Below are 27,758 nucleotides of genomic sequence, written 5' to 3'. Positions count from 1 at the left end.
TGCCAAGTATGGAACCAGATTACATAGCAGGCAGCATTCTTATCAGTGTCAAGTATGGAACCAGATTACATAGCAGGCAGCATTCTTATCAGTGCCAAGTAGGGAACCAGATTCCATAGCAGGCAGCATTCTTATCAGTGCCAAGTATGGAACCAGATTACATAGCAGGCAGCATTCTTATCAGTGCCAAACATGGAACCAGATTACATAGCAGGCAGCATTCTTATCAGTGCCAAACATGGAACCAGATTACATAGCAGGCAGCATTCTTATCAGTGCCAAGTATGGAACCAGATTACATAGCAGGCAGCATTCTTATCAGTGCCAAGTATGGAACCAGATTACATAGCAGGCAGCATTCTTATCAGTGCCAAGTTTGGAACCAGATTACATAGCAGGCATCATTCTTATCAGTGCCAAACATGGAACCAGATTACATAGCAGGCAGCATTCTTATCAGTGCCAAACATGGAACCAGATTACATAGCAGGCAGCATTCTTATCCGTACCAAGTATAGAACCAGATTACTTAGCAGGCAGCATTCTTATCAGTGCCAAACATGGAACCAGATTACATAGCAGGCAGCATTCTTATCAATGCCAATTATAGACCAGATTACGTAGCAGGCAGCATTGTTATCAGTGCCAAACGTGGAATCAGATTACATAGCAGGCAGCATTCCTATCAGTGCCAAGCATGTAACCAGATTACATAGCAGACAGCATTCTTATCAGTGCCGGGAATGGAAACAGATTACATTGTAGATAGCATTCCTATCAGTGCCAAGTATGGAACCAGTTTACACAGCAGGCAGCATTCTTATCAATGCCAATCATGGAACCAGATTACATAGCAGGCAGCATTCTTATCAGTGCCAAGTATGGAACCAGATTACATAGCAGGCAGCATTCTTATCAGTGCCAAGCATGGAACCAGATTACATAGCAGGCAGCATTCTTATCAGTGCCAAACATGGAACCAGATTACATAGCAGGCAGCATTCTTATCAGTGCCAAGTATGGAACCAGATTACATAGCAGGCAGCATTCTTATCAGTGCCAAACATGGAACCAGATTACATAGCAGGCAGCATTCTTATCAGTGCCAAGTAGGGAACCAGATTACATAGCAGGCAGCATTCTTATCAGTGCCAGACATGGAACCAGATTACATAGCAGGCAGCATTCTTATCAGTGCCAAGTATGGAACCAGATTACATAGCAGGCAGCATTCTTATCAGTGCCAAGTATGGAACCAGATTACATAGCAGGCAGCATTCTTATCAGTGCCAAGTATGGAACCAGATTACATAGCAGGCAGCATTCTTATCAGTGCCAAACATGGAACCAGATTACATAGCAGGCAGCATTCTTATCAGTGCCAAGCATGGAACCAGATTACATAGCAGGCAGCATTCTTATCAGTACCAAGTATGGAACCAGATTACTTAGCAGGCAGCATTCTTATCAGTGCCAAGTATGAAACCAGATTACATAGCAGGCAGCATTTTTATCAGTGCCAAATCTGGAACCAAATTACATAGCAGGCAGCATTCTTATCAATGCCAATTATAGACCAGATTACATAGCAGGCAGCATTGTTATCAGTGCAAAACATGGAACCAGATTACATAGCAACCAGTATTCTTATCAGTGCCAAGTATGTAACCAGATTACATAGCAGGCATCATTCTTATCAGTGCCAAACATGGAACCAGATTACATAGCAGGCAGCATTCTTATCAGTGCCAAGTATGTAACCAGATTACACAGCAGGCATCATTCTTATCAGTGCCACGTATGGAACCAGATTACATAGCAGGCATCATTCTTATCAGTGCGAAACATGGAACCAGATTACATAGCAGGCAGCATTCTTATCAGTGCCAAGTATGGAACCAGATTACATAGCAGGCAGCATTCTTATCAGTGCCAAGTATGGAACCAGATTACATAGCAGGCATCATTCTTATCAGTGCCATGTATGGAACCAGATTACATAGCAGGCAACATTCCTATCAGTGCCAAGTATGGAACCAGATTACATAGCAAGCATCATTCTTATCAGTGCGAAACATGGAACCAGATTAAATAGCAGGCAATATTCTTATCAGTGCCAAGTATGGAACCACATTACATAGCAGGCAGCATTCTTATCAGTGCCAAACATGGAACCAGATTACATAGCAGGCAGCATTCTTATCAGTGCCAAGTATGGAACCAGATTACATAGCAGGCAGCATTCTTATCAGTGCCAAGTATGGAACCAGATTACATAGCAGGCAGCATTCTTATCAGTGCCAAACATGGAACCAGATTACATAGCAGGCAGCATTCTTATCAGTGCCAAGTATGGAACCAGATTACATAGCAGGCAGCATTCTTATCAGTGCTAAACATGGAACTAGATTACATAGCAGGCAGCATTCTTATCAGTGCCAAGTATGGAACCAGATTACATAGCAGGCAGCATTCTTATCAGTGCCAAACATGGAACCAGATTACATAGCAGGCAGCATTCTTATCAGTGCCAAGTATGGAACCAGATTACATAGCAGGCAGCATTCTTATCAGTGCCAAACATGGAACCAGATTACATAGCAGGCAGCATTCTTATCAGTGCCAAGTATGGAACCAGATTACATAGCAGGCAGCATTCCTATCAGTGCCAAGTATGGAACCAGATTACATAGCAGGCAGCATTCTTATCAGTGCCAAACATGGAACCAGATTACATAGCAGGAAGCATTCTTATCAGTGCCAAGTATGGAACCAGATTACATAGCAGGCAGCATTCTTATCAGTGCCAAACATGGAACCAGATTGCATAGCAGGCAGCATTCTTATCAGTGCCAGGTATGGAACCAGATTACATAGCAGGCAGCATTCCTATCAGTGCCAAGTATGGAACCAGATTACATAGCAGGCAGCATTCTTATCAATGCCAAACATGGAACCAGATTACATAGCAGGCAGCATTCTTATCAGTGCCAAGTATGGAACCAGATTACATAGCAGGCAGCATTCTTATCAGTGCCAAACATGGAACCAGATTACATAGCAGGCAGCATTCTTATCAGTGCCAAGTATGGAACCAGATTACATAGCAGGCAGCATTCTTATCAGTGCCAGGTATGGAACCAGATTACATAGCAGGCAGCATTCTTATCAGTGCCAAGTATGGAACCAGATTACATAGCAGGCAGCATTCTTATCAGTGCCAAACATGGAACCAGATTACATAGCAGGCAGCATTCTTATCAGTGCCAAGTAGGGAACCAGATTACATAGCAGGCAGCATTCTTATCAGTGCCAAGTATGGAACCAGATTACATAGCAGGCAGCATTCTTATCAGTGCCAAGTATGGAACCAGATTACATAGCAGGCAGCATTCTTATCAGTGCCAAACATGGAACCAGATTACATAGCAGGCAGCATTCTTATCAGTGCCAAACATGGAACAAGATTACAAAGCAGGCAGCATTCTTATCAGTGCCAAGTATGGAACCAGATTCATAGCTGGCAGCATGCCTATCAGTGTCAAGTATGGAACCAGATTCATAGCTGGCAGCATTCTTATCAGTGCCAAACATGGAACCAGATTACATAGCAGGCAGCATTCTTATCAGTGCCAAACATGGAACCAGATTACATAGCTGGCAGCATTCTTATCAGTACCAAGTATGGAACCAGATTACATAGCAGGCAGCATTCTTATCAGTGCCAAACATGGAACCAGATTACATAGCAGGCAGCATTCTTATCAGTGCCAAACATGGAACCAGATTACATAGCAGGCAGCATTCTTATCAGTGCCAAACATGGAACCAGATTACATAGCAGGCAGCATTCTTATCAGTGCCAAGTATGGAACCAGTTTACATAGCAGGCAGCATTCTTATCAGTGCCAAGTATGGAACCAGATTACATAGCAGGCAGCATTCCTATCAGTGCCAAGTTTGAAACCAGATTACATAGCAGGCAGCATTCTTATCAGTGCCAGTTATGGAACCAGATTACATAGCAGGCATCATTCTTATCAGTGCCAAACATGGAACCAGATTACATAGCAGGCAGCATTCTTATCAGTGCCAAACATGGAACCAGATTACATAGCAGGCAGCATTCTTATCAGTGCCAGGTATGGAACCAGATTACATAGCAGGCAGCATTCTTATCAGTGCCAGGTATGGAACCAGATTACATAGCAGGCAGCATTCTTATCAGTGCCAAACATGCAACCAGATTACATAGCAGCAGCATTCTTATCAGTGCCAAGTATGGAAGCAGATTACGTAGCAGGCAGGATTCTTATCAGTGCTAAACATGGAACTAGATTACATAGCAGGCAGTATTCCTAGCAGTGCCAAGTCTGGAACCAGATTACATATCAGTCAGCATTCTTATCAGGGCCAAGTCTGGAACAAGATTACCTAGCCAGAGCATTCTTATCAGTGCCAAATATGGAACCAGATTACATAGCAGGCAGCATTCGTATTAGTGCCAAACATGGAATCAGATTACATAGCAGGCATCATTCTTGTCAGTGCCAAACATTGAATCAGGTTACATAGCAGGCAGCATTCCTATCAGAGTCAATTTGGAACCAGATTACATAGCAGGCAGCATTCTTATCAGTGCCAATTATGTAACCAGATTACTTAGCAGGCAACCTTCTTATCAGTGCAAACATGGAACCAGATTACATAGCAGGCAGCATTCTTATCAGTGCCAAACATGGAATCAGGTTACATAGCAGGCAGCATTCTTATCAGTGCCAAACATGGAATCAGGTTACATAGCAGGCAGCATTCTTATCAGTGCCAAACATGCAACCAGATTACATTGCAGGCAGCATTCTTATCAGTGCCAAATATTGAACCAGATTACATAGCAGACAACATTGTTATCATTGCCAATTATGTAACCAGATTACTTAGCAGGCATCTTTCTTATCAGTGCAAACATGGAACCAGATTACATAGCAGGCATCATACTTATCAGTGCCAAACATGGAACCAGATTACATAGCTGACAGCATTCCTATCAGTACCAAGTATAGAACCAGATTACTTAGCAGGCAGTATTCTTATCAGTGCCAAGTATGAAACCAGATTACATAGCAGGCAGCATTTTTATCAATGCCAATTATAGACCAGATTACATAGCAGGCAGCATTGTTATCAGTGCAAAACATGGAACCAGATTACATAGCAGGCAGCATTCTTATCAGTGCCAAGTATGGAACAAGGTTACATAGCAGGCAGCATTCTTATCAGTGCCAAGTATGGAACAAGGTTACATAGCAGGCAGCATTCCTGTCAGTGCCAAGTATGAAATCAGATTACATAGCGGGTAACATTCTTATCAGTGCCATTTTTGGAACCAGATTGCATACCAGGCAGGATTCTTATCAGTGCCTAGTATGGAACCAGATTACATAGCAGGTAACATTCTTATCAGTGCCAGTTATGTAACCAGATTACATAGCAGGTAGCATTCTTATCAGTGCCAAGTATGGAATCAGATTATATAGCAGGTAAAATTCTTCTCAGTGCCAGTTATGGAACCAGATTACATACCAAACAACATTCCTATCAGTGCCAAGTATGCACTACTCAAGTCTCTACTTAAACTATTCAACCTTTCAATAGGGGTTGTTTAGAATGCCTGGAGAGAGCCACTGTGTCTTCTCTACACAAGAGTGGCACATAGTTCTCAACCACGTAGCTCAAAATGGCTAGACAAAGCCAAAAATAATGAGGTAAAGAGGCCCAAAAATAGGGACACATTTTAAATATTGCTGCTAAAAACTTTAAAGATGCTAGAATAACAGGTTTTGTTTTATCATGCATTTTCTGAAGGTTATAAAGTCTAAAGTCAAAAGTTTGTGATTATGTAGTGACTCAGTGATTTGCCAGAAGAGGAAGAGACCAAAAATATGAGAGAAAAATCTGAACATTCTATGAAAATCTGTGCAGTTGAGAGGTATGGATTGGCCCATATGACAGTCCCAAGTAATTATAAGCCCATCAGCCTTACCAGTGTTACATGCAAAGCCATGGAACATACAGTGACAGAAATTATTTATGCAGACATAGGCAAGTTAACAAATCTATATCCCCATCAGTTTGTTTTTTTTGTAAAGTGTAGGTCCTGATTCCTGAAGCTAGTAAATGCCTTTGAAAATGTTACAGAGGCTGTGGACAGGGGTCACTGTGTATACTGCTTATTTTGATCTAGCCAAGACTTTTGACATGCTGGTATTATTGCAAAGTCAGACATTGTTAATGTAAACCTCAGTGTTGTCAGCTGGATTGCAAACTGGCTATGCAGCAGATCTCAGGTAGGGAAAGTTGCTGGTCCCCGCTCTGAATGAAAAATTGTAAATAGTGGGGTACCAGACGTATTAGAGCTGGGCCTTCTGCTGTTTGGCATTTATTGTACAGAAATCCAACCCAGTATCTCTGAAGTGTACTTGACCAAGTTTGCTGTTGACTGTAAGCTGGGTACTGTTATCTGGTTATCGCTTGATACTGAACTGCTTCCGAAAGGACTGGAATGTGCACATACCTGGTGTACTGAAAACAGTCTCAAGGTAAATTGGTACGTAAAACAGTAGAAAAGGAGCACCTTGGAATCAACGCCATGCTGCTACTGAATGTAATCCTTTAATTAATTAATTAAATTAATTAATTTAATTAATTTAATTAATTAATTTAATCCCATAAGCCTGACTAGCCTGGTCTGCAAGACTATGGAGCGCATCATCATGGAACTCATTAACAAAGACATTGGGAACCTCCATACACTTGACCCGACCCAGTTTGGCTTTGTTAAGGGCAGATTATGCCTACTAAACCTGGTTCACTTCTTCGAGACAGTCACCAAGGCCATAGACAAGGGAAAGGTGGTTCACACAGCCTATCTTGACCTCGCCAAGGCTTTCAACACCATTCCCCACTCGGGTATTACAGAAAAACTCACCAGCCTGAACATAAACCCCTACGTCACAAGATGGGTTGCCAACTGGTTTACAGACAGAACTCGCACTTTAAGAATAGCAGGGTCCTGGTCCGACTCTAAACCAGTCATAAGTGGTGTCCCATAAGGCTCGGTCCTGGGACCCCTACTGTTCTTCATATACTTTTCAGAAGTACAGGCAAACACAGGAGGACTATGGCTAACCAAGTTTGCCAATGACTGCAAAGTGGGAGCCATAATTGACTCTCCGGCTGACACGGACATCCTCCAGAAGGGACTTACTGAGACGGACACCTAGTGTCAAAGTCATGGCCTCAAGCTAAATGCCAAAAAATGCATAGTCATCCCATTTGGGAAAAACAAAACAACCACGAATTATCACATAGGTACAGCCCCCTTAATACATAAGAGGTAATACAAGATCTGGAGACCCAGGTAGATAGTAATCTCTCCTTTGACAACCATATTGCCAAAGTAGTTAGGAAATCCTTCTATGTGTCCCATCTAATTACTAAAGGGTGCGCATCTAGAAATAAAGAAGTTGTAGTGCCCCTCTACTTGTCACTCATCAGACCCATCATAGACTACAATGCCCCATGTAGTATGTACCTCACAAGTCACTTCCAACAGCTGGAGAGATCACAGAAGGACCTCACCAACAGGATTACTGGCCTCAAACATATGTCCTGTGCAGCCCGACTGAAAAAACTCCAGCTGTACTCAATGGCATATCACTTACTCAGAGGTGATCTCTGCCTGACTTACAAAACCATGTCCAACTCAGAATTGATGGACATGCTCCACCTAAAGAAATCCAAGTCACTGCGAGCCACGTGCTCTAGTGAGCTAAACCTCGCCACAACAGTAACTAGAACATGCTGGAGGGATAGAGTCCTGTCACAGAGACTCCCCATGCTTTGGAACAAAATTCCAAACTACATTAGGCAGAGCCCCTCACTAACACTCTTCAAGAGAAACCTTAACGAGTGGATGGGTAACAGAAAATACACCCCTGGGATCACTTCATTGGCTCTGCTTGACAGAGGATCAGTTAATTAATCAATAGGGCGGCTAAAGCCGACACACTCTGGCTAGGCTTATAAATGCCCTTGGGCAGATAGCCTAATACCTACCTATGAATCTATGAATTCCATACTAAAACGAAGTACAGACAATAACCACATGAACGCTTAAAACTTTTAAATAGCATTTTTGTCACCAAAAGACTTCCTCAGATGAATGCATACCCTGTAATTGTGCCTCCATTTATACTCATAAAAATCAACCCTAACCAATCACAAAGCACACCTTAAGAAATAAATACTTAAAACAGTTTTGCTGAAACATACTTATATAAAATCAAATGAATAAATAGTAACCACATTCCACCATCATTTAAAAAAAAAATAAAATTTTCTATGTAAAATAATAAATATCATTGCATAAATATTACATAGATGATTAAAATGAGAGAAAAAATAATTAAAATAAAAACCTACAGGAACATACATATTGCTGCAGTTTATTCATCCACTTAGGTTCCATTTGCCATCAAGCGCTCATGTGGCTATTGTCTGACTGTACTTCAGTTTAGTGTGGAATTAAAGGATTACACTCAGTAGCAGCATGGTGTTTCTTCCAAGGTGCTCCTTTTGTACTGTTTTATGGTCGTTTTCTGGGGTGAGCACTTTATTTCCTGCTTTTCCTTCTTAATTGGTTCTTGCATGTTATCGCAGCCAGGTTTCTAACCTGGCATAATTCATTATGTTTTGGCGAAAATATTTATCTTAACCTTAAAACGGGTGTGTAAACTACTAAGTCCTAGTCTGTCACATTGGGTAAGAGGCAGGAAGAGGAATACTGGTCAAATTGTTCTATTCCTGGGGGGTGTACTTTTGCGATGTGACTTAATTTAACATAAAATAAACATGGATGCTGCTTTCAGAGTCGTCGTTACTTTTACAAGGGGGAAAAAATTCCCATTTTGTGGGACATCTTATCAAAATTATACGTTTAAAGAAGATATATATTCAGCAATGTGTACTTTTATTTACTTTTAAGTAAGGTTTACAGCAAAAATGTTACAAAATGTGACTGTAGCTGTAGGGAGTAATTGCTTAGCTGATTCTTGGTCTGTGTTGAAAAGCTGACCGCTATCACTGTCATAATCAGCTTCAGAGTCCTTGTTACTTTTACCAGGGAAGAAAATCACAGTTGTGTGAGAAGGGAAGAAAATCACAGTTGTGTGAGACATCCTTATCAAAATGAGACGTACAGAGGAGTGCAACCTTTCAGAAAATCACAGTTGTGTGAGACATCCTTATCAAAACAAGACGTACAGAGGAGTACAACCTTTCAGAAAATCACAGTTGTGTGAGACATCCTTATCAAAACGAGACGTACAGAGGAGTACAACCTTTCAGCTAATGTAGTGCACTAACTTTTATATCGCTGCTTTCATTGTAAGGATGCTGTTAAAATTAAAGAAAACTGGTCGGTACGTGACGCACTTGGAAATGGGCTACTTGTCTTGTTGGGAACCTGGTTGCGATAAAACTAATGATTGTAAACTAACTTTTATATCACCACTTTGTAAGGATGCTGTTAAAATTAAAAATAAAATGGTAACAATCACAGATTACAGTGTTGGCATGTAAAGGGCTTGGAAATGGGCTACTTGTCTTGTTGGGAACCTAGTTGCGATAAAACTAATGATTGTAAACTAACTTTTATATCACCACTGTGTAAGGATGCTGTTAAAATTAAAAATAAAATGGTAACAATCACAGATTACAGTGTTGGCATGTAAAGGGCTTGGAAATGGGCTACTTGTCTTGTTGGGAACCTGGTTGCGATAAAACTAATGATTGTAAACTAACTTTTATATCACCACTTTGTAAGGATGCTGTTAAAATTTAAAAAAAAATGGTAACAATCACAGATTACAGTGTTGGCATGTAAAGGGCTTGGAAATTGGCTGCTTGTCTTGTTGGGAACCTGGTTGTGATAATTCAAACAAATGCAGTCATAAGAGACCTGGGTAGTTATATGGACAACTCTCTCTCATTTGATCATCATATTTCCGTCATAGTCAGGAAATCCTTCTGTTTTCAATTCAGTTTGGCTGATTGAGTATGAAGGCTCAGATGTGAAAATGACCATATCATTGGTATATAAAATAACGGGAATGTCACAGGGACGTTTATAGATAAAGACTGGGAAAAGTAGGGGGGCAAGTATGAAACCTTGAAGAACTACTTAAGGAGGGGAAGATCTGAGTTGGATGAGCCTATTTCAACTGAAAAATGTTGGTCAGACAGGAAGTCTTTGAACCACCAGGATGAGTTTCGGCTAATGCCCAAATCCAAATGTGTTCTGTACAAAATGGAGTTAAAGGGGCATCTCTCATAATTATTCATTTTCTCATAGAAGAACTTGCATAATCTTTCATTAATTAAAACTCTGCCCGCTCATGCCAGTATCTATTCCAACCTCATAACTATTCTAAAACTTTTTGTGTATCCTTTCCTAATCCAACTAAATGTTTCCAAAAGCCTATCATAATTTGTTATCAGTAGCCTTTACCTAATCAAATAAAAGATTTGCCCATCTACCTTCCTGGTCAAATGTATCCCATAATATTCTTAAAGAATCCAAAATATTGTCCCTCTTCACCCCATAGGTCGTAAACCTATTGATCATATAAGCTAACCATACTCCCACTCTATTATTAAAATGTTTTATCTGATGTTGTCCTTTTCATTCTTCCTCACTGATGGGTCTTGGAGCTGATGTTTGATCTGACTCGGTCGCTTTTTCTAGACTTAGGCTCAGAGTCTCAAGCTCCTCTCTCTTCTCGTAATACATCACACCTTCTCTAAATTCCAGGTCTCGTTTGCTGCTCTTCACATACAGATGTGGTTCCAGAATGCCAGGATTGTTAGTGGTTTGAGCTAAGTCTTTTTCAAAGAATTTTTAAAGAATTTTTTCTCTAAATATATAATTATATATTTATACTGTATTTAGTTGTTTTCTAATTTTCCTCCCCTTCCTATCATTAGGTCTCAAGAGGCATTAGGGAATGCTAGTTCTCTTCTTTCTTTTGTGCTGTTGACACTTCCTTTCCTGTAAAAAAAAAAAAAACTTCCAGTATGTTAGAGTTATTCTCCAGAATTTGCTATTGTTGTATTTTTTTGTGGTGTATCTTCTGTTAGATTCAGTCTTTAACAATGGCTGATAAACCTAAGGGATTCAAGTGATGCACTTCTTGTGGGCATAAGATCCCCAGTTCAGATGTCCACAAGAAGGATGTCTATTGCCTAGGACCAGGGCATTTGGACACCGACTGCCTGGTGTGTCCGGCCTTTAGCCCTCAGGGCTTGGGTGGCCACCGAAACAAATTGATTTTGAAAGGCCTTTTATCTGCATCTTCTGCCTTAGGGGCTCAAGCCCCCTTGAAGCATGCTGGCTCCAAAAGATTCCTTTCTGCCTCTTCAAGGGACTCTTCTGAGCCAAGTCAAAAAAGATCCATGCCCTCAGATCCAACTTCCCCACATCTGAGTGGTACCAGAAAGCGTCCGATCCTAAAGAATCTTCAGACCCATCAGCTGTAGATTCTTGTGCCAAAACTTCTTCTTTGAATCCTATTACTTTGGCTCCAAGCAGATCATAGTCTATCATGGATCCTAGGGCCTCAGATCAGGAACTGATCCTTGAGTCCAGTTTTCCTACTCCAGGGATAGCTTCTTCGGATCTGAAACCCTCAGATGCTATTATAAGGACTCGACTAACAACCTTTTAAATAGAGCCCTTCCAGTAAAAGTCTTTTGGACATCAACTAAATCCAGGCATATTTCCTCAGCATCCTTCTCCAGGTCTTCCTAAAGTCTCACTTAGGCCAATATGGACAGTATGATGGAGAAGTTCCTCAGGACGCAAATCCAGATGGGGTCCTGCCATCTCCATGCTATCTAGGATCTGTGAGTGCTCCATCTCCTACTTTGCAGACTCTTTTTCCAACCCATCCTTTGGTTTTGAAAACCCAAGACTCTGGTTTCCCAAGAGAGTTGACTGCATTCCTGACCAGCCCTGCTTCCTTCGTTTTGGATCAGAGCAGGTCACGGATCTGAGACGTCAGTGCCAGCTGTGAGGGGTTCCATTTGGCTCTGACTTTGTCAGATCCTTCGCTTCCCCTCAGAGCTTTGGCCCTCGACAGCTCGGGTCCGGTTCTGTCAGCCGACCTCGGATCTGTCTGGCTCTGCTGTCTCTCCTTCTGTAACTTCTGCTGCCAGGGTGAGGGCTTCCTTTGGTCCGTCAGCCTTCTGGGTTGCAGAAAGGACTTTCTCCAGTGTTAGAGAAGCATCTTCTCACTCCCAGAGTCTGCCCGATCTGAGCACTAAGCCCATCATGCCTGCCATAGGTCAGCCTGCCCTGAGGAGCCTCCAGACCACTTCCCCCCAGGGAGTCCTCCCTTCTTCCAATATCTCTCCAGAACACACCACTGAGGAGGTCCCGCACAAGAAGAAGTGTAAAAGGAGGCATAAAGACTCCCCTATGGAATCTCTCTCAGAGGACACCAACTTCAATGAGGGAGAAGGATCCCCCCGATCACCACCTGACAGTGTCTCCTTTGGAGACATCCTGGAACTCCTTAGGCAGAAAGGTGGCTAGTCATCCCAACCTCCTCCTTCTGAGGAATCGGTGTTCCTGGATGCTTTTGAGGTGGGCCCATCTATGTTTTGGGTGTCTCCACTGGCAGATGCCCTGATAGATTTAGTCTCCCTCCTGCCAGGCCTGGAAGGAACTGGACATGGTTGAGCCTATCCCTAAGCACCCCGATAAGATTCTCCGCCCACCTTCCGATCATCCACATTGGAGCAAAGGTATTCTGGTAGATGCTATTGTTGTTGCAGCAGCCAAGAAAATGGAGCTGGCTAAACAAAGCTCCACTGTTCATCTGACAAAAAACGAGTCTCAGGTGATGAACAGGCATGGAACGTGTGTTTATGCCTCAGATGCTTTCACTCTGAAGTCATTAAACTATTTGGCGCGCTTCATCCATTTGCAGAGAGATCTGGTCAAGGAGCTAACCAGCCCTGTTGCAGAGACCATGTCGGAGGAGGACTTAAATAAGGTTTCTCCCCAACTGGCTACTGTTTCCTCCTTTGCAAATTCCTCAATGAGGTTGACTTCGCACATGGTGGAAGGCACCTTGTGACGAGCCAGTGCAGGCATAGCCATTAGACAAGTGACCTGGATGCAGCTTTGTGACTTCGAGGAGCCTTTCAAGGCATCATTCATTAATGTCCTCGTTGACATTTCCTCTTTGTTGGGATAGTTAGTGAAAGACACACTAACCCACAGTGAGCAAAAAGGAAAGACCTTGTCCGCCGTGGGGATCAAGTTTTCTACTTCTCAGAGGACCTTCTTCAGGACTCAGCAAGGAGGGAAGAAAACTAGGTTCAGAAAGTCTGAAGGATCTTTCCAGGACCCATGTGGGGACAACTCTTTCAGAGGCAGAGGAGGAGGTTTTAACAGCAGATGCCATCCTAGAGGCAGAGGGGGGTCTTTAAAATCATGGTTTCAGTGAGCACTTTCCCGACAGACCCTATCACTGCTCCTGAAGCACTGCCGTACTGTTCTACTCTGAAAGGAGTCGGGGTTGTCTATCCTTGCAGCTAGATGCCTGGACAAATATAGTGAACAATACCTGGGTGGTAAACATTATATCCAGAAGCTATTACATTCCCTTTTCCCTTCATCCTCCAGGTCCCAGGAGGAAACTCCCCGATGTACTACCCAGTCAGAGAGATTAAGCTATTCAAGAAGTCCATAGACTTCTACAAAAAAAAAGTCATACAAGCAGTCCTGACCAAACAAAGAAGATTTGGAACTTCTTCTTGCTTCTTTTTAGTGCCAAAGAAAACAGGTCACCTGAGACCTATACTAGACCTCAGCAATCTGAATCAGTTCATCAAGAAGTCAAAGTTCTGAATGGTTATGGTTCAGTCCATTCTGCCATTAATGCATAAGGACAACTGGATGTGCTCAGTGGATCTTTAGGATGCGTACTATCACATCAAAATACACAGACACTCCAGAAGGCACCTGCACATTCGGCTGGGACACAATCACTACCAGTTCCGAGCACTGCCCTTTGGACTCACCACAGCCCCCTGGGTATTTACCAAATGCTTGGCAGTGGTAGTGGCTCAACTGAGTCTAAAAGGATTCCAGGTGTTTCCCTATCTAGACGATTGACTCCTCACTGCACCAACAAGGCATCAACTGCTTCAGTCCAGAAAATATCTAGTAAAGATCTTCAAACTTCTGGACATAATGTTAAATCTGGAAAAATCAAACTTGATTCCTGTGCAGAACCTAGAATTTATAGGGACACAGTTGAACACAACTACACAAGTGGCTTCCTTACCAAGGTGTCACGTAATGTCTCTAAGACATCAGGTTCAGAAGTTGTTAGATATACCCTCTCCAACAGCAAAATTAATACTTCGAGCTTTGGGTTCAATGGCAGCTGCAATCGTTCTACTCCCATTAGTGAGGTTCTTTATGAGAGTACTTCAATGGATAATAGCATTTCAGTGGTTCAGTCTCTATCAAACACTTTCAGTTCCTACAAAACTGCCTTTGATCTGCAGAAATTATCTACAGTGGCGGATGCAATCAGATGACCTGTTTCTAAACAGTCCTTTTTCTCTCCCTACCCCAATAGCCACAGTGACCATGGACACTTCCCAGTGTGTGAGGGGTATTACAAAGGAAAGATGGTCCAAAGCATGTAGACATCCATCAAGATGAATCTGCATATCAGTGTCCTACAGCTGAGAGCAGTCCTAACTTTTCAAGCCTTTCAGTACATTCTCCCTCTCGGGACGATTGCAGTTCATACAGACAACATGTCAGTAGTCTGGTACATCAACAAAAAAGGAGGAACCCATTTGTACCTGTTGTGCAAGGAGGCCATGGGAGTTTGGGAATGGGTGATATCTTCAGACATCTTTCTAGTTGCAACACACATTTTGGGGAAAACCAGCATCCTGGCAGACAGACTCAACTGATCTATTCTGACTCCTCACGGGTGGTCCATCACTCAGTCAGTAGCAAACAGGATTTTTGGCCACTGGGGCCAAATTTGTTGCGACTTCTTTGCCTCTCCTCAGAACTTCACATGCAGCAAGTGTTTTTACTGTGATCCCTCGAAGGGGGAGTCACCAAGGAATGCTCTAGTCCACAATTGGACCCCGGGTCTCCTTTATGCTTACCCTCCTCTTCCTCTGATCCTGAAATTTGTACAGAAAGCCAGCAGGTTTGAAGAGCTCAGTAATCTTCATTGCCCTTTTCTGGCCTCGTCAGATATGGTTCCCCTTTCTTTGGTCTCATCTGAGGTATCCGCCTTGGATACTAGATTCCAGGGAGGATCTCATATCTCATGTGTCAGACATCCCCCCCCCCTCCCTCTCCACACCCTAAGGTTGACTGCATGGTTTCTCTACTTCCAGTAATTATAAGACAGTCCAGGCTCGCCCCTTTTGTCTGTGATACAATCCTGGGCTCTCAGAGGGCTTCCATTGAAAAGGTCTACAACAGTAAGTGGAAGAGATTTTCTATTTGGGCCTCTAAAGAGATTATTGACCCTTTCTCAGTTCCCACTTAAACTATTCTCCTTTTTCTTAGTAATCTTTTCAAGAAGGAGCCAGTTTCTCAGCAAATCATTTGGGTCATGCAGTTTTGAAGATTACTTTAGTTAAATGGATTACTGATTGTATTTCCTTCATTTATTCACAAAAAGGTATTCCATTACCTCAACTACCCAAGGCTCATTCCACCAGCGCTATGGCTACATCATCTGCCTTCTCTTCCAGGACCTTAGTTGATGAGATTTGTGATGCAACCACTTGGTCTAAGACTCACACCTTTTCCTCTCATTATAAGTTGGATATTATTTGTAGAAGCAGGGCATCCTTTGGCTCGACCATGCTTTGGCATATCCTTCCTTGAGGGTTGCTCAGGAGTTACATAGCTGGGGACTCTAACCCATCAGTGAGGAAGAATGAAAAGGACAATACCGAATTTAAAAGTTATGTACTTACCATAACTCAGTATCTGTGCTGTCCACTTTCATTCTTCCTCCTAGCTATCCCCTGGCCTTCTGCCTTCGAGACGTTCATGCAGGAAATTCAGAACCATTAGTTTCTGAGTCTTGATTGCTTAATATTTTTTGTACTATTTCTATAACATATTGAACTATAGCGCAACAAACTTGATTTGGGGAGTTAGCAAAGGTGTGATGCATTATGGGAAGTGGTGGGAGCTTGAGACTCAGAGCCTAAGTCCGAGTTGGATCGAATGTCGGATCCGAGATATATCAGTGAGGAAGAATGAAAACGGACAACACAGATACTAAGTTATGGTAGGTATATAACATTTAAGTAATTCATTTCAGATCCATATTTAACAAATAATTAGACCACCACATTTCTCTTAAGCACCCAGGTTTAGAATATACTGAATGATTTTCACCAATGTGGTCTAAAGTAAAAGTCACAAAATTTATGTCATAAGGCAAACTATCCTACTCAGACCTCTCAGGTGTATTTTGGAGGCACATGCCTATTTTTCAGGCTTGATTTACCATTTACCATGATTTGTTTTGGGGATATGTTCCTATTTTCAGGCCTAATTTACCCCTTTTACACACATTTTAATTTCTACGCATCGTACATGATTTTGGTGTGTTTGGTACACATGAAATAACACTATATGGCCAACATATTGGTGGCACCAAAAAGTAAAGAAAGAAGATCCATGTGTTAAGTCTCTCTTTTTCTGAAGTAAAAAATAAATGACTTTGTAAAGTAAATTTTTGCAGTATTATTTATTAAAGTTTACATATTTTTATACTCTGTCCTTGATAAAATGCTTATACTTTTTTATAATTTCTGTTGCTGTAATTTTTTAAACTTACAATCTGATGTTGTAATTCTTTATTCATTCCTTACTGTTAGGACTTCAGTTCCGTCCTCGGAACCGACACGGCCATTTCCAAGCTTGCACCAGCCAAAATCTCTCAGCTAAGACTTACCCATAATGCCTCTCTCATAGTCTCTCCAGATCTCGTTTCCCGTGTTCCTCGTCAGACGTGCCTAGCCTCTCTCTCTCAAAGTTAAGTGGAAATTTGTGTTTTTTGTGTAGTTTCTCTTAAAACTTTGTCGTTTTTTTAGTGAGGTTTCACCCTTTCTTCCTATCGCCTATAACCTGCTTCTATTTCCTACCCTTTACCTTTGGCAGTTAAATCTCTACCATCGTTGGTACTGTCCCTCTCTCCTGCCTTTGGTAGGCCTTCCTTTACCACTTGTGGTAGTTTTAAATACCATCGTTGGTATTCTCTCCCTTTCTTTCCCCTGTTGTTGTTATTTCCTGTAGGATAGCCCTTTGTTGCCTGTACTATGTCAGACAAAGTTAAGTTGGAGTTTAAACAGTGTGACAAGTGTGGGAGTAAGATGCCCAACTTGGACGGCCATGCTCGATGCATTTACTGTTTGGGCATGAACCATATAAATGCTGCTTGTGATATTTGTTCTAGTTTTAGCAATTGCGCTCTAACAGAGCGCAAAAACAAGCTAATTCTGAAAGATTTAGTCAAAACGCCTTTTTCAGAGGCTCTGTCTGGGTTGGAGGTCTCGCCACCTCCTAAGACCAAGAAGCACAAGGAAAAACAGAGTCACTGGGTTCCTGCATCTCCATCACTTACGGAATCGAGTCAGCTCCATTCCATGCTTCTCTGGTGCCCTCTGTGCAGAACTCTTTGGCACCAGGCCCTGTGTCTTCTCCCTCAGTGCCATCTCTGATGTTGACTCCTGTTTCGGTTCCAGCTTCAGCACCATTGGCTTCGGTGCCATCCTTGGTTCCAACACTGGCTTTTGCAACCATGCCTGCTTCGGCACCATCCCCGGCCATGGTGCTGATAGCTTATTCGGCTTCACAGACTATGACCTTGGTTCCTAAAGTCGAACATCTCCCAAGAACCAGATACTCTCCAACATACAGCCCCTTTTCAGGGCATCAGTTTAGCTCCTTACTTGAAAGACCTGATTCTCCTGCAGCAGCCTCCAATAGATCCACCAGGAGTCTTTCTGAACAAGATGTAGTGCGGGTTGTGGACCAGCTTCTGGCAGCTAGGGGATTGCCCACCCCATCTAGGCCTTCCGTCCCCTTTGGCTCGGAACCCTTTACAGCATATTCACCTGTTTGTCCTCCTCCGGCCTCTACGAAGGCCCTGGAGATCTCGGTACCAATGTCCACCCCAGTGCATACTGTCTCGGCCCTGACTGCAGAATTTTCCCTGTCAGCATTGACCACCCTTGCTGCATCGGCTCTGGTGCACTCTTGGAGCAGTGTTTGGACTGTCGGCACCTTGATACCTAGCCCAACGCCTATTTTTTCGCTGGTGTCATCTATGTCTATGGCTCTGACAGCTTCCAATCCTCTCGGAGCTACTCACCTGTAGGTAGGCTCCTCAGGGTGGGGTGTGACCCCTGTTCCGAGGTTGTTCTTCTCGGTTCTGGGCTCCCATCCCTCCTCGGGCGAGCCTGCTTTCCAAGTGATCGAGAAGGTTCTTGCCTCTGCAGGTTCGCAGTCAGCATCAGTGACATCAGCACCAGAACTCCTCTCTAGCATGCAGGTGTCCCAACCCCCTACTTCAGGATCCTGGGCAAAGGAGCCACAAGACCTCCCTTTGAAGGGAACCCTTTCTCCGGAGTCCTCCTCAGAAGATCCCACTAGGGAGCCACCCTAGAAGAAACGGTGCAAGAGGAAGCACCTTGATTCCCCTGAGGAATCTATCACTGAGGACACTGATTGTGATGAGGAGAAGGGTCCCCACGGTCTCCCCCAGACGAAGTCTCATTTGGAAACATTCTCGAAATCTGGAAGTCCTCTAACCCTTCTTCTGAGGAATTGGTGTTCTTGCAGGCCTTCCGTGCCCAGCCATCTACTTCCTGGGTGGCCCCACCTGCGGATGAACTTATTAAGCTGATTGTGCAGCATGCCTGGAAAGCCCTGGACAATGTAGAACCTGTCCCTCGGAGGCCGGACAAAACTCTACCCACCCCTGAAGACCAGCCCATCTGAACCAAGCAGTTGACGGTTGATTCCATGGTCATGGCGGCAGCCACCAAGAGGGAACTGGCAGAAGATAGTTCCACTGTCCATCCTCCGAACAGGGAGTCTCAGGCCAAGGACAGACTAGGGAAGTGGACCTATGCTTCAGCGATCTTTGCCATTCGGTCACTGAACTGTCTGGCACACTTCACTCATCTCCAAAGAGCCCTAATCTCAGAAATGTCTTCGTTTTTGACAGGGGTACTGCCTGATGAGGTGCATGACAATGTCGCCTTGCAGCTAGCTACCCTTGAATCCATCTCAAACTCCTCAATGCATTTGATATCTCACACCACCGAGGGGGCAGCTCGAGCTGCCACATCAGGCATTGTCATGAGACGTCACGCTTGGATGCGTTTGTGTGATTTTGCAGACCCCTTTAAATCTTCCTTCATCAATGCGCCTGTCGACGGATCTTCACTTTTTGGTCCCAAAGTACGAGACACACTAGCACGAAGTGAGAAAGCCAGAAAGACCTTGTCTGCTGTGGTCATACATTTTTCCATCCCCCAGAAGTCCTACTCCAGGAACCAGAGGGGAGGAAAATTGTGGTTCAAGAAATCTCAAGGATCCTTCCGTGACACTCGTGGTGAGCAGTCCCCCAAGGGCAGAGGAGGCAACTCATCTCGAAGACGCCCCTTTCAGGATAGAGGGGGTCCATGTAACCAGGGCACTGGAGATTCTTTATCAGGACGATCCTACCAGCACTCCTGAGCAGCGTCCCGATTGCTTTTACTCTGGAAGCAGTTGGGGGGCATTTTTCTCTGCACCTACCAGCCTGGCACCCCACTTTCCACAGCCTCAAGCTCACAGCTTGGTTCCTCCACTTCCAATAATTGCCAGGCTGCCTGATATCTCATCTCCCATTTGTGAAATTCTTCTGGCTTCACACAAACCTTCCACCAGGAAAAGTTATTCTAGTAAATGGACTAGGTTCTCTATTTGGACCAAAGATCAGAACTTAGATCCTTTCTCTATGCCTGTTCAAAATATACTACAATACCTGACGACTCTTCTACATGCAGGAGCCTCAGCATCGACAGTCACTGTACATTTAGCAGCTATCGCAAATTTTTATAATGGATTTGATAATTCTTCTGTTATGTCACACCACCTGTGCAAAACCTTTTTGAAAGGAGTATTATACGTTAAACCTCCTGTCAGTCCCCCCATAGAACCCTGGGACTTGATCTTGGTACTTCAGTCATTAACAGGCCCTCCTTTTGAACCTTTTGATTCTTATGATATAAAATTATTATCATGGAAGACTCTACTTCTTGTAGCACTTACCTCAGCGAGAAGAGTATCTGAGTTGCAGGCCTTGAGTGTCAAGAGGCCTTACTTGAACTTCCACAGGGCTACAGTATCCCTTCGTACTGACCCTTCTTTCTTGCCCAAGGTCATTTCTGGTTTTTCCATTAACCAATCTATTGACCTGCCAGTTTTCTTCCGTCAGCATTCAAACAGAGGGGAGTATCTGTTACACACTTGATGTTCATAGGCAGCTTCATTGTTATTTAGACAAGACTAAATCTTTCAGGAAAACGGATCAATTGTTTGTGGTCTTTGCAGGACCCAGACTGGGTAAACCTGTCTCCAGAGTGACTCATTCCTCCTGGCTTAGAAACGGCATTACCTTTATCTACCATCAGAATAAGCTACCCTTACCTTCCAGAATAAAGGCTCATTCTACTAGATTGATGACTACTTCTGTGGCTTTTCATTCCAGAGCCTCTATGGATGATATCTGTGCAGCAGTCACTTGGGCAAGAGCTCATACCTTTATCACTCATTACAAATTGGATTTGGCCTCCAGGGGACAAGGATCTTTTGGTTTTATGGTGCTCAGGAATATTCTTCTTTGTGGCCACTCAGGACTCAAGTAGCTGGGGACTCGGTCCTAACAGTAAGGCATGAGTAAAGATTTACAACATCAGATAAATAAGTTATGTCTTAGCATAACGTTCCATCTGTGTTGTAGATCTTTATTTATTCATTACCTCCCACCCTCCTTCCCCCTGCCTGGACTCCTGCTGGACTTTAGGAATTCTTGGTTTAGGGTATTTGCTCAGACTGAGCCTCCTACTGTTTTTCCTCTTACTATCTCTATAATATAGGGGTGGGCAAACTCGATCTGGAAAGACTATGAGAGGGGCATTATGGTTAGGTTTTACCTGAGAGTTTTTGGCTGGCATGAGCCTGGAAACGGCCGTGTCAGTTCTGAGGATGGAACCAAAGTCCTAACAGTAATGAATGAGTAAAGATCTACAACACAGATGGAACATTATGGTAAGACATAACTTCTTTTTATTGAGAAATCATCAGCAGCAGCAGCCTCCTTTTTCCCATTTTTTTCTACATGGGGTCGGGGTATTGTGTTAACTGTCACCAGCTCTCTCGATTCAGTGCAAAACTCCTGCCTTCTTCAACACTCATGCCTGACTGTCGCAGATCTTCTTTCACACAATGTTCTCTTTGATCTTTTCTGCAATTGGAGCTACTCTGGCTTCTGTTCTTATGTCTTCATTTCTTCATGTGTCCCACAGTGTGCATCCTACCTTTCTTAGGCACTTTATTTTCATCACCTCTAGCTTCTTCAACTGTTCTGCTTTTACTGCCCAGGTTTCTTTGCCATACAGTAGTAGTGGTCACAACACTGTCTTGTACACCTTACTTTTCAGCTTCTTTGGCATTCTTCTGCCATAGACTACACTTGATACTCTATGCCAGTTGGCTGCAGCCCCTCTGATTCTAGCTTTGACCTCTTCATTCAGACTACCCTTCTCCTCAACCGCCCCTCCCAGATACTTGAAGATGTTTACCTGTTCCACTATCTTCCCTTCTACCTTTATTTTCAGCTTCTTCTGATTTCCCCAATTTGCTGCCGTTACCACCGTCTTCTCTGTGCTTAGTTTCATCCCATGTACCTTCAGATTTGCATTCCATTCTCCTATCCTATGCTGAAGTTCTAGCTTAGAGTCTGTCTGTACTGCCACATCGTCTGCATACAGCAGCTTTGTTGGTCTGTCCCCTCCAACCTGTTTGCTAATGTAGTCCATCACCCGTATGAACAGCAGTGGTCTCAGAGGTAAACCCTGGTGTACACCCACTCCCACTCGGAGCCCCTTTGTGAGGCCGAACGCTGTTCGTACTTGAATCACTGGGTCCTTGTACATAGCCTGCTCTAATTCTACCAGTATTTCTGGACTTCAAACTACCGCAGTACTGCCCAGATCAGCTTTCTTGGGACCTTGTCATATGCTTTCTCCAAGTCTAGGAATGCCCAGTTGGACTATCTCCTCATCTCTAGCTTCTTCTCAAGTATCTGTCTCAATGCAAACATTGGGTCAGTTGTGCTCCATCCTGATCTGAATCCAAACTGCTCATCTTCCATCTTACATTCTACTACTCTGCGTATCCATTCATCAATCACCCTGTCCAGAACTTTCATGCAGTGTGGTAGGAGTTTGATGCCTCTGTACTGCCCACAGTTGTGGATATCCCCTTTGTTCTTGTACACTGGCACGAGTATGCTTATTCTCCAGTCATCTGGGATACGCCTCTCTTTCCATACTGCTATTAGTACCCTCAGGAGCCATTTCTCCCCTATCTCACCCAGCATCTTTATCATATCTGCTGTGACCTCATCTGAGCCTGCTCCTTTCCCTGACTTCATCTTCCTTAGCGCTGTTCTTACTTCTTCTAAGGTGGGCTCCTCTTTTTCTCTCATCGTAGGCTGTTTCTGGGGCAGTACAGGTACTGTGGTGTTTTCTTCATTTAGAAGCTGCTGGAAATACTCCTTCCATCTGCCTTTGATGTCCTGTGGACTGGCGAGGAGGTTGTTGCTGGGATCCCTTACAAAGGGTGTCTGACTATCTTCTTTATGTTTCTGTCTTTGCCTTGCAACCTGATGTAGTTTATTTGTGCCCCTTACTGAGTCCCTTTCCAGAAGCTGGTAGAATGCCTCCGATGTCCTATTCTTTGCTATTGCAACTTCTTTCTTAGCTTCTTTGTTAGCCAACCAGTAGTCCTTCCTAGCCTAGTCAGTCTTTTCTGTCTCCCACTTCTTCCTGCACTCCTTCTTTCTTTTGATGACTTCTTGGACTTCTGCATTCCACCACCAGCTTTCCTTATGTACCTTACTTCCATACCTGGCACAGCAACATATCTTTTCTGCAGTCCTAACATATGCTGTTTTTAGGTGCTGCCACTCTTCTTCAACTCCACCTATTTCTTCCTCTTCTTGCGGTGCTAGACCCCTGAGTAACTCCTTGAACTGCTGTATGTACTTTCTCTCCAGTCAACGTCCAGTTCTTCAGCCTGGTCTCTGTTGACCTTACAGCCTTCTCTGACCACTGCTTGCAGCTGATTGTGGCAACTAATGGTTTATGTTGTGGGCCGACTGTTTCACTGGAGATGACTTCGCAATCATGGATTATACCCCAGTGCCTTTTCCTTACTAGGAGGAAGTCCATCTGAGTTGCATGTTGGGTAGTCTTATATGTGATCTTGTGGCTGTCTCTCTTTCTGAACCATGTGTTGGCTACTATCAAGCCATTTGATAGACAGAAGTCTAGAATGGCTTCTCCTTCTTTATTCCTGTTGCCCCACCCATGTGGACACAGGCAGCCCTCATATCCTGTTCTGTCTGTCCTGATATGGGCATTCAAGTCACCCATTATCAACATCAATTCATGTTGTCCTGCTTTATCTAGTAGGTCCTGCACCTGCTGTCTGAATGCACTCTTTTCCTCACTATCACAACCCTGCTGTGGGGCATAGACTGAGATTATGAATACTGCCCTATCATCACACTGAAGTCTGATTGCCATGCGTCTGCCATTAATTCTGATGACATCCTTCACTGCCTTCTGAAGTCTTTCCTCTCACCACAATTCCTACACCATTTTTAGCCTGTCCCTCACCTGAGTAGTAGAGTCTGGATCCCAAGCTAAGTGGCTTTGCTGCACTGCCCTTCCATCTCTTTCCTGGTAAACAAATGTTAAATAAATAATTTAATCTGTTGGATAAATAGAAGGTCCAGCCTCCTCCGTATTATCATGTCATCAACTTCCAAGCTGCATTCAGTCAGTGAACCTACATTAAGCATAGCAGTTCTCACTTCAGGTTTGGCAGGTTGGTTGGTTTTACATCCAGCTTTCACTCAACAGAGCTATCCCAGGTAACCCAGGCTAGACAACTAGACACTGGCTGGCCAGTAGCCTATTGACCCAGGGCTGCTGGGCTTTATGGCAGGGACACACTGGCCAATAGGGGCACACATACCCCTGCCACCATTAGCAGGGGTCCCTGGCGTGGGTCAGAGTAGGCCGGGACCTCAACCCACCGGTAACTAGCCATGCCCATTTTTGGCGACATTAGTCAACATGACTGAATCACCTATAGCCATATTTTACACTGTCGAGTGGCTAGCCCTGCCATGGCGTGCAGTCTGTGATCCGTGTTCTCCTATCTTGAGGATACTGCGTATCACAGTAGGTGCTGAAAGCGGTTGGTCTGTACAACTCTTCCCCCTATAGGGCACCATGTAGAGTCTGTGCTGCTGCCCACAGCTCCAGTCATTGGTGAGTCTGAGATGGAAACACTCAGCATGTTTTTTGGACTTAGTCCACTATTATGGGGCTGACAAGGAGTTCAAAGCATCACAGTACAGCATCATACTGCAGCCTAGGGAGATAGCGACAGCCCTTGGAGGGACTTGCAGTGAGTGTCAGCACTGCCCAGGACACTGATGTCCACAAGAGTCTTGATGTCAGCAGGATGCCCCACCCACCCTCTAAGCAACACTAAACACTGTTGTCTCTCCAGTGTCCACCAGAAAGAGCAATGCATTAGTGTCCCGATATACACCCCTGCCATCTTCCCTCACGATGTTCACACCCATCCTCCTCGCTTCTGCCATCAAGCGCCTGTGCTGAGAACCACCTTCAGGTGTCCTGGGCCATAATCAGGGCTTTGTCTCTCTCTGCCACTGACATGAACCCAAAAGCCTTTGTATATATTTTCATTGTATGCAGTTGGAGAAGTACAGTCCCACTCCAGCATCTTCCCATTATTTTGTCCTTAAAAAACACCTGCAACTACCAGAATAACCCTCACTACTGCCCTTTCCTCTGCTGTACACTTACTATAATATCTGAAGAAATCCTCAGAAAATATTCTTGCCATATATCCAGTAACGTACTTAGTCACATGATCGACACCATTAATTAACATGCTAGAAGCATCCCTGATTCTTTCATTCTCCTTTTTTTCTTGCGCCTTACAAAACATCAGTACTCAAAACCTCACTCTTACTTCCGAATTGTGCTTACTTTACACTTTAGTTCACACAGAGGTTTTTTTTAATGATAATCTGCCATCTTGCAATTCCATTCTTTTCAGTCATTCCATCATCTTTTCCTTAACAGTTTAGTCAGAATTACCTGTGGGGAAATTCTTTTCAAATTGCTGTTTTTTTTCCTGTGAAAAAGTGCTGCTTTTCTGACAAAAGGTTTTGCCACGGACTAGGACTTGTCTTTTGTGGAGGTTGTCATTCAAACTTTTACTTCGAGATTAAGCTTTTCCTGTCAGTTGTACCAACTGTCCAAGGCTCCTGTGCCTGCTTGTCAGGCACTTTTTGTTGGTAGAGTGTGGGCCAGGCTTCAGGCTGTTCAGTTCTTCCCTTCCTGATCTGTTAAAAAGAAGAGCGTTGTATGAGAGTCTGTGGTCTTTAACCCATATTCCTTTTCGCCTCAGTTGCCAATAAGTGACTGCTGTGACCAGTTCTTATACCTTGGACTGCTTATCAATTACCTTCTTTCCCTCTGTTGTTGCACCTTGAGAAGTCACCAAGGATCGGAAGTCAATCACATCCTCTGGTTGTTGGACTGTCCCGTTCAAGCAAGGAAGAACTACACTTGTCAGTGTTGAAGGAAAAAGCGAATTATATTGTAGTGCAAAGCTGCCCTGAGGAGGGTTTTGCTAAGGGTTTATTTCAAGACTTTCAAGCTTTACATTCTGATTCTTCTCTAAATTCAGGGAAAAGGATTTTCTTCTCTCTCAGATTTTGATTCTCCGTCTGAGGTGCAGGAATTAAATTTAGAATTTGTTTGTTGAACTTTAGATCACACTGTGCAGTGATTTCTCTGTCATAACCAGCTGTTGCCAAACATCTGTAATCATCTGACTGTGTTCCTTCTGACAAACATGTGAAAGCCTTTTTGCTAAGTTTGGTAAGAAAGTTTACACTTCTCCCACCCTTGCCTCAGAACTGCAGACTGTCAGTTTCACATGTCTAAGGTTCTGCTGGCTTCTTTTGACAATATGAGAAAAGCTGATTGCGGAACTTCCTTCATCTGATGTTGTTAATCTTCATTCATTCCTTACTGATGGGTGTCGGTTCCGTCCTCTGGACCGAGTCGGCCTTGTAACAAGCTTGTGCCAGCCAAAAAACTCTTGAGCTAAGCTTTTACCCACAATGCCCTTCTTTTTACCTCAGATCTCTTTTGCAGCATAGCTGTTAAGCCATGTCAAGCCAATCCTCAGCTAAGTACTTAGTTTGTTGCTTATAAAAGTGTTTTTTTCTTGTATTGTTCACCTTACTTTCAGTCTAAACTCACGTCTTAAATCTATTGTTAATTTTGTACCCACTTTTGCATATCTTTCCAGTTTCCTTTCCTCAAATACCTTAAGGTAATCTTAAGTACCATTGTCGGTACGGCCCTTTCCCTTTACCCTTTGTGGTGATCTTTCAATACCTTTGCTGGTATTCCTTTTGTTCTCTTTACTTCCTTTCTTTAAAAAAAAAAACCTCTTTCCTCTTTACCTTTTTCGGTATTATTGGATTTGTACTGACTGTGGTATGATGTCTGAGAAAAAAGGAGCTTCAGGGTTTAAACAGTGTGCCAAGTGTAGTCACAAGATGCCTAACAATGATTCTCATTTTTCATGTGTATATTGTTTGGGAGTTCCCCATCTTTCTGGACAGCCTCCTTGTACTCTTTGATAGGGGTTCAGTTCCTGAACTCGTAATGAAAGAAAAATCAAGCTGATTCTGAAGGGCCTCCTTAAGATGCCCTTCTCAGAGGCTATCTCTACGTCGGAGGGCTCACTGCCTCCCAGAAAAGAGCATAAAGAGCATAAAAAGAGACCGCATTAGGTTTCTTCTTCACCCTCCGGTGATAGGAAGGAGGAACCAAGACCAAAAATGGCCCTTTCGGCTCGAGAGCCAAAACCAGCTTCTACGGCACCATCTTCAGTACTATTAACAATCATTTTATCGTTGGTGCCTATTTCTGCACCTACAACGTCTACGGCACTGACCCTGCCTAAGCTGCAAATTTTGACTTCAGCACCGACCATGGCATCGAGCTTGCCTACAACATTGGTTCCAAATTGGGGCACCCCTGCTACACAGGTCTCTAAACTCGAGACCTTGGTGCGAATAGACCATACTGCATGGACCCAGTACTCCTCTTCAGTGAATCCATTTGTTGGACAGCAATTTAGCCCTTTTTTAGAATGGCCAGAGTCCCCATCGGGGATATACACTAGATCAACCAGAATCCTCTTGGAATTGGATGTGGTGCGT

General features: G+C 43.6%; 1 protein-coding gene across 7 annotated transcripts in view; it reads left to right on the top strand.

The window, feature by feature from the left end:
* FKBP5 (FKBP prolyl isomerase 5) overlaps positions 1-27,758 on the top strand; it is a 1,213,834-nt gene that overhangs the window by 1,084,321 nt on the left and 101,755 nt on the right. Inside the window, exon 11 of one of the 7 annotated variants that reach the window (XM_044076600.1) lies at positions 9,185-9,773. The exons of the other annotated variants lie outside the window; for them this stretch is intronic. Coding sequence (XP_043932535.1) covers positions 9,185-9,253 — 69 coding nt within the window. The 3' untranslated portion in view covers positions 9,254-9,773. Of the gene's footprint in view, positions 1-9,184; positions 9,774-27,758 lie in introns of those variants that run through there. 7 annotated transcript variants of the gene reach the window in all.

This window comes from Protopterus annectens, chromosome 7.part0, assembly GCF_019279795.1.
Source record: "Protopterus annectens isolate FY-2018-M chromosome 7.part0, PAN1.0, whole genome shotgun sequence".
NCBI lineage: Eukaryota > Metazoa > Chordata > Ceratodontiformes > Protopteridae > Protopterus > Protopterus annectens.
Note: the sequence above shows the minus strand (reverse complement) of the source record. Positions and strands in the feature narration are given on the sequence as shown.